At 52.7% G+C, this 6,766-nt stretch overlaps 1 protein-coding gene across 1 annotated transcript; it reads right to left on the reverse strand.

Annotated features, from left to right (window-relative positions):
• Positions 1-231: 231 nt before the first annotated feature.
• Positions 232-2,078, reverse strand: PTPN18 (protein tyrosine phosphatase non-receptor type 18). The gene is made up of 3 exons (XM_036253033.1): positions 1,851-2,078; positions 1,485-1,559; positions 232-1,259 (listed from the first exon to the last, which is right to left on the reverse strand). The coding sequence occupies exons 1-3, from the start codon at positions 2,047-2,049 to the stop codon at positions 1,192-1,194; spliced, it is 342 nt and encodes a 113-aa protein (XP_036108926.1). The 5' UTR covers positions 2,050-2,078; the 3' UTR covers positions 232-1,191.
• Positions 2,079-6,766: the final 4,688 nt, after the last annotated feature.

The raw sequence follows: 6,766 nt of genomic DNA on the forward strand, positions 1-6,766 counted from the left end.
TGTGTCTGCTCAGCTGGGGATCGGTTTACATCTGCCTGGGAGTCTGTCCAGCTAGGAATCCATCTGGCTGGTATATCTCTGGATACCTAGGGGCTACCTGGGGGGAAGGGGGTTTGTGATAGTCTCTCTTGCTGGGGGTAATCTGTCAGGCTGTTCGCTGGTCTGTCTCTGGTTGTATTGTGGCAGAAATTCGGTCGGCGGGAAGAGACAGACTGCAACGCATTCTGAGGATTAGAAAATGACTGTTTAATGTGCACCAGTGCTGCCCCAGGAGAGTCACCTCCAAAGGCTGAGCCCGGAGGAGCCCAAGTTCCAGCCTCCTTTTATACATGATAAGCCTCCTGGCATTTGGGGGCTTCTAGTTCCACTGTAGTTTAGGCGTTGGGGGATGAATGGGAATCACATTACAAAAGCCAAGGGCGGGTCGCTGCACTGCCCAGGGGCTCACCAGGCATGCCTTCTCACAAGAGCCAGGGGTGCAGTGGGGGGGTGTCTTGCACTGAGATATAAGGGGACTGTCTGTGTCCGGCGGGGCGGGGTCTTGTCCGGAGAGGCGGAGTCTTGTCCGGCAGGGCGGGGTCTCATCTGCCTGGCCTTCTCAGCTGGACGTCCATCCATCCAGCTGTGTGAACTGTCCCTCTGAAGGTCTGGCTGTCTGTCTAGCGTATGGCTGTCTGCCTCTCCAGGTCGGGGTCTGTCTGTTTCTCCATCTGAAAATCTTTTCACCTGTCTGAAATCAGCCTACTAGACTGTTGTCATGCCTAGCTTGGATCTGCCTGACTGGTGGGGGGTAGTCTTTCTCAGGGTCCATCCATCCCTCTATGTCATCAGCTAAATGTCTAAGTAACAGAGGCTTAGATACTGGGATGAACTAGTCTATTATGTGGTGATGGGGACAGTTTCCAAAAACCCAACCGTCCATCCTCCCCTTCACAACTGGGGGCCCATAGGGTTGAACCCATTCCTGGTGTTTACTCTTGAACTATCCAGTGCAGCCTCACCAGCCATTGTCCCCCAGCTCCCTCCCCCAGCCTCAAGCCTTGAATGCCAGTCACCGGGACAAAGCCTGCACATTTCCCACCCTGCGAAATTTATTCAGACCCAGGCCCGGCGTCTCGGTTCCCAGCACTTCACACAGCAGAGCGCAGCCGTCCGCCGTCCACGTGGGGAGAAGGCAGGCTGGGCGCGGACTCACACCCGGGTCCACTCCGCGGGAGGGTCTCGGGGCCCCTTAGGCCTTCCGATGCGCAGGTTGAAGCCTGGGAAAGGAAGGGCACCCGTTCTCAGGGAGAAGCTGAGCTGCGGAGAGGCAGGTAACTTGGGTAAGGCCACCCCCAAGCCTTCAGGCTCTCCATGTCTGCTGCAGCCCCATCCACAGCGCTGCGACGCGGGCAGGAGCCCCATACCACCATCCCTCAACCCCAAACTTCTGGGACTCAGTCAACGCTGCAGGGTCCCAGGAACTTGGACTTTGCCTGACTTACCTAAACCACCGGCCTGAGATCCACTGGCCACGTCCTCGTATGCGCCGGGCCCAGTGGGGCCGGGATCCGCAGGAACTGCAGGCGGGAAACCAGCCTTCAGGAGTCAGCTCCCGCCGGGGTGGGGGTGAGGGTTAGGGGAGGAGGGGCCAGGTCCCAGACCTCGGCCCAGAGGAGGTGGCTTCCCCGAGAAGCGCACCCCTGCTGGCCTTACGGTGTGAACTGGGACACACATGATCGTGAGCAGCAAGTGGGCAGTGGCCAGGTCCGCACGGGAGCGGAGGTCCAGCAGGAGCCCAAAGAAGGAGGGGGAGGGGGGCGGGGGCGGGGGCGGGCCCTCCCCAGCCCCTCTGCGGTCGGTCCACTCACCTCCGCCCGGCAGTGCCCCCTGTGTCTCCTCTGCCCGGGCCTGAGGCCGGCGGGTTTGGGGCATCACTTGGCTGTAGATCGGCGCCCCCTCCGTGCTGCACATGGGGGACCTCGCCCCCTCCGTGCTGCACATGGGGGACCTTGGCCCCGAGCCTGAAGTAGCCCTGCGCTTCTGCACCACCGCATAGGTGTCGGCCATGGCGAGGGCTGGGAGCAGGAATATGCTGCCCAAGGGGAGGTGGGGAGGAAGTGAAACCGCGGAGGGAGGGGGGAGGGAGGGCCTGGGGGGAGCCCGGAGCTCGTGCACAAACCGCAGGCTTCCTCTCCGCCCCAGGGGCCCACAGTTAGGGGTAGGGGAACGGAGGGAGGGAGTGGTCTGGAAGAAAGGGAGGGGTCTCTGGGTAAAGGGTTTTCTTTTCCTGTACCCACTGCCACTGGCAGAGTAGGTGGATGAAGGTGGGAAGGGGCAGCCAGGAGCGGGGGCAAGGTACTGGTATTGAGGGGTGGACATTTCTGTGTGTAAACGTGAAAAGGTGAGAAAAATACCCCTACTAATATCACCTCCTGCTGGCTCAAACTAAAAACAAAAAAACTGTTTAGCAGGCATTTCTACACAGGCACGACAGCCCACACTTCAGGGAGAAGCCTGCACTGCCTTCCTGCCCGCTGAGCCCCCCTTATAAGGGAGTTCCTGGAATCCTATTTCAACCAATAGGACTGAGGCTTTCTCAGCTCAGACCAACCAGAGCAGCGCTATACTGACTGATCAGGATAGTGCCTTTTGGACCAATCAAACTATGAGGATTTAAGTCCTCATTTGCATGAGGGCAGACTAATTAGGGACAGGGGCAGAGCCCTCTGTCTGTACATATAGCCAGCTTCCCCCTGGCTCTGGGAGGGTACTTCCTCTTTCCACTGACAGTCAAGACTGCATTTCTCTGCCAGCCCAGAGCAGACTGCTCCCCAGCAGGACAGGGGCCTGCCTGGCCCTAGGGCTGCCTCCCAACAGTGTTGTTTTTGTAGCTGTGCTGTATCACAGTTGAGCTGTTCCGCACTGAGTCAAGTTTCCTTCTTCACCATACCTGGATGGGGACTCCTGTTGGCGAAGACTTGGCACCAGTGACCATCGGCTGACGTGTGAACTGTTTATTGGATAAAAGGACGAGGAAGTAGCACTATAGAGGAGAAAGGGAAGCCTCGCGATGGACAGCAGCCTGAAGGAGGACGGTATGTAAATTTTGCTGCAAAGGAGAGTGAACTTTGTGTCTGCAGCACAGGACAGGAGGCCTGACAAGGGGGCAGCATCACGAAGCATTTGCTGAATTAATGACTGGGAGAGCCAGGAACGGCTTAGCATGGGCCACAGGGCAAGCCTTAGGGAGAGGGGCAACGGCATCTCTGGGATTAAAGAGTCATATTGGCGAAGGTTCCCAGAGCTCAATTCAAAGAAAGGGCAAGTGGATTTAGACAACTAAACAGCAACAAAGGGTCTGCTGTTTCAGGGGTGAGGAAAGGGTTAGCTTCTGAGCATGATAACTTGAAAAGAAAGCATGAGAGACAGAGCTGGGTACATAAGGATCATACCAGGTAGGTCAGGCCTGGCAGGAAGGGCCGAGGAAGGCCAGAGGGAGACAGCACCATCACAGAGCGGGGCACGGTTATGGGGAAAGGCATGAGGCTTCAAGGAAACTGACCAGGCTCCTGATAGATATCACTGTGGACACCGTGGGGTAAGCTGAAGAGGGGACAGTCTGGGAAGGGAGCAAGGAAAAGGACAAAGGCAGACATCATCATGAGTCATCATCCCTAGAAGGAGGCCAGGGCCTGGATGTGTGATGGTGATGGTGATACACACGTGCTCTGGGTCCTGGTCTGAGGGTATTGGTGGTTGGAAGAATGGAAAGGGGTTCTTGGTACCTCCTTGAAGTTCTGGGAATGGGGGCTCCTTGGAGTTCTGAGAACATCTGAGCCACCATATGGTACAGGAACCTGTATTGCTCCTGGCAGGGGACACGGGTCATCATGAAGGGAAGATGACAAGGAAGAGTCTGAGGCTTGCACCTGACCTCTGCACAGCCGCGGGCCGCTGCTTCCGCATCTAGGGAAACAGGGCAAAGAGGCTGGAGTTAGGTGAGAGCATCTGGGGCAGAGAGCTGAGCCCCATGAGCAGGCCCTCATGGGCAGGCATACACGTGTGCCCTCTTCGCACCTGGGTCAGGAGCAACTGTCTCACCTAATCCATGGTACACAGCACACTTGTTCGTCCACAGCCCTCACTACAATGTGAGAGTCAGAGCTCAGGGCAACCCCTTTCAAGTGGGCCTTTGGGGTTGGGGGCCTTTTGATTCCCACAATCGCCAGATTTTAATTTCAAAAGAAGAAAAAATCATTTCAATTGCTTACATTCGTTGAGCATCAACTGTGGGCTTACTCCCCAGCAGGCTGGCCTTCAATTAGTGCTGACAAGGTCAGCTGATGCAATGTGAGCACGTGTGGCCTCAGGTTGCTCAACACAGGCATTCAAACCACAAGACTGTCTCCAAGCCTCCTTCTCACACTCCCAGTCCCCTCTGTCCCACCAGACCCGCATTTCCTTAACCAGAAGTGGACACAGAGGGGGCTGAGCCAGATCCCTGGAGGGGACAGGATCCTGCACCATGGTGGGCACGGTCAGGGGTCAGGGTTGCTGAGGAATCCTCTCTAGCAAGCTGTGCAGCAGGGGTCCCTGTGTGGTGATGTAGTCCTAACTTCCATCTGTGCCCTGGCAAAAGCTGAGTTCACTGCCGAGATCCTGCTCTCAGTCATCCCAAGCCTGCCCCCTCTCGGACTCCCAGGCTTGCAGGCTCAGCACAGCAGAACTGGGGACAGCTGGGCACAGAGGGGAATTCCATTTGGCAGGGACTCTACACCAGCAGAACTGACAAAGCCCATGCTTCCCGCTCCTCCTCAGGCTTCTGCGAGCACAGCCCCTGCCCGGTACCCCTGCCTTTCCGAACTGGGGACAGCTGAACTTTCCCCGTCTTCCCCTTCCTGTTATCATCCCGCCCCTCCTTTGAAAACGGCTCCACGGTGACGCTGGATAAGCTCTTTTCTGTGGACTAGAGCCATGAGAAGGAAGCTCAGCTCTCCTGCAGTGTCCCTGTTGAAGATAACTTTCTATTAACTGAATTATGTTGTTTTACATGGACCAAAAAATTTTTGTACTGTCACCTTATTGATGTCACCCAGTTTTTTGTTTTGTTTTGATTTTTCTTTTTTTTAATTGTTGAAAGTATTACAGATGTCTCCCCCCCCCCCTTTTCCCCATTGACACCCTCCTCCCCACTCTCACCAACCTCCTGCTTTCCCCAAAATAATGTCTGGGTCCACTGGCTGTGCATATATGCAGATACATTTTTTAGTTTATCTCTTCCCTTCCCCACCCCTAGCCCCCTTTCTCTGAGGATCATCAGTCTGTTCCCTACTCCCATGACTCGGGATCTTTTTTGGTTGACAGTTTATTTTGTTCATTATGTTCCACAAATAAGTGAGATCATGTGGTATTTGTCTTTCTCTGTTTGGCTTGTTTCGCTTAGCATAATACTCTCCAGGTCCCTCCATGTCGTCTCAAAGGGTAAGAGATCTTTCTTTCTTACAGCTGCATAGTACTCCATTGTGTACATGTACCACAGCTTTTTTATCCACTCATCTATTGATGGACACTTGGGCTGTTTCCAGATCTTAGCTATTGTAAATAGTGCTGTTATGAACATAGGGGTGCATATAGTCTTTCTGATTGGTGTTTCAGGATTCTTAGGGTATATTCCTAGAAGTGGAATCACTGGGCCAAATGGCAGTTACATTTTAAATTTTTTGTGGAAACACCATATAGTTTTCCATAGTGGCTGCACCAGTCTGCATTCCCACCAGCAGTGTACTAGAGTCCCCTTTTCTCCACACCCTCGCCAACACTTGTTGTTCAATAATTGTTGATGGCGGCCATTCTGACAGGAGTGAGGTGATAACTCATAGTCATTTTAATTTCATCTCTCTGATGATTAGTGACGTTGAGCATTTTTTCATATGTCTTGTGGCCATTTGTATGTCCTGTTTGGAGAAATTTCTAATCAGGTCTTCTCTCCATTTTTTTTCTTTTTCCTCACCTGAGGACATTTTTTCGTTTTGTTGTTGTTGTTGTTCAGATAGAGTGGGAGGGATAGAGAGGAAGAGAGAGAGAGAGAGAGAGAGAGAGAGAGAGAGAGAGAAACATCGACACGAAAGGAACATATTGAGTGGCTGCCTCCTGCACAACCCAACCAGGGCCGGGGACAAACTGCAACCGAGGTACGTGCCTTTAGCGGGAACCGAACCCGGGTCTCTCTGGACCGCAGGCCGACGCTCTAACCTCTGAGCCAAACCGGCCAGGGCCTTCTGCCCATTTTTTAATTGGATTGTTTGTCTTTCTTTTTTTTAGTTTTATGAGTACTCTATATATTTTAGACATTAACCCCTTATCCAATGTATCGTTGGCAATGTTCTCCCCAGAAAGTGGGTTCACTTTTCATTCTGATACTGGTTTCTTTTGCTGTGCAGAAGCTTTTTAGTTTGATATAGTCCCATTTATTAATTTTTTTCCTTTGCTTCTCTTACCCTAGGTGATGTATCAGTGAAAATTCCACTAAGTATGATATCTGAGATTTTTCTGCCTATGTTTTCTTCTAGGATATTTATGGTTTCATGTGTTACATTTAAGTCTTTTATCCATTTTGAGTTTACTCTTGTGTATGATGTAAGTTTGGTGGTCTAGTTTTTTGGTTTTTTTTTGGATGTAGCTGTCCAATTTTCCCACCATCATTTATTGAAGAGGCTGTCTTTACTCCATTGTATGCTCTTGCCACCTTTGTCCAATATTAATTGAGCATACTGTCTTGGGTCAA

Source organism: Molossus molossus, unplaced genomic scaffold, assembly GCF_014108415.1.
Source record: "Molossus molossus isolate mMolMol1 unplaced genomic scaffold, mMolMol1.p scaffold_m16_p_10, whole genome shotgun sequence".
NCBI lineage: Eukaryota > Metazoa > Chordata > Mammalia > Chiroptera > Molossidae > Molossus > Molossus molossus.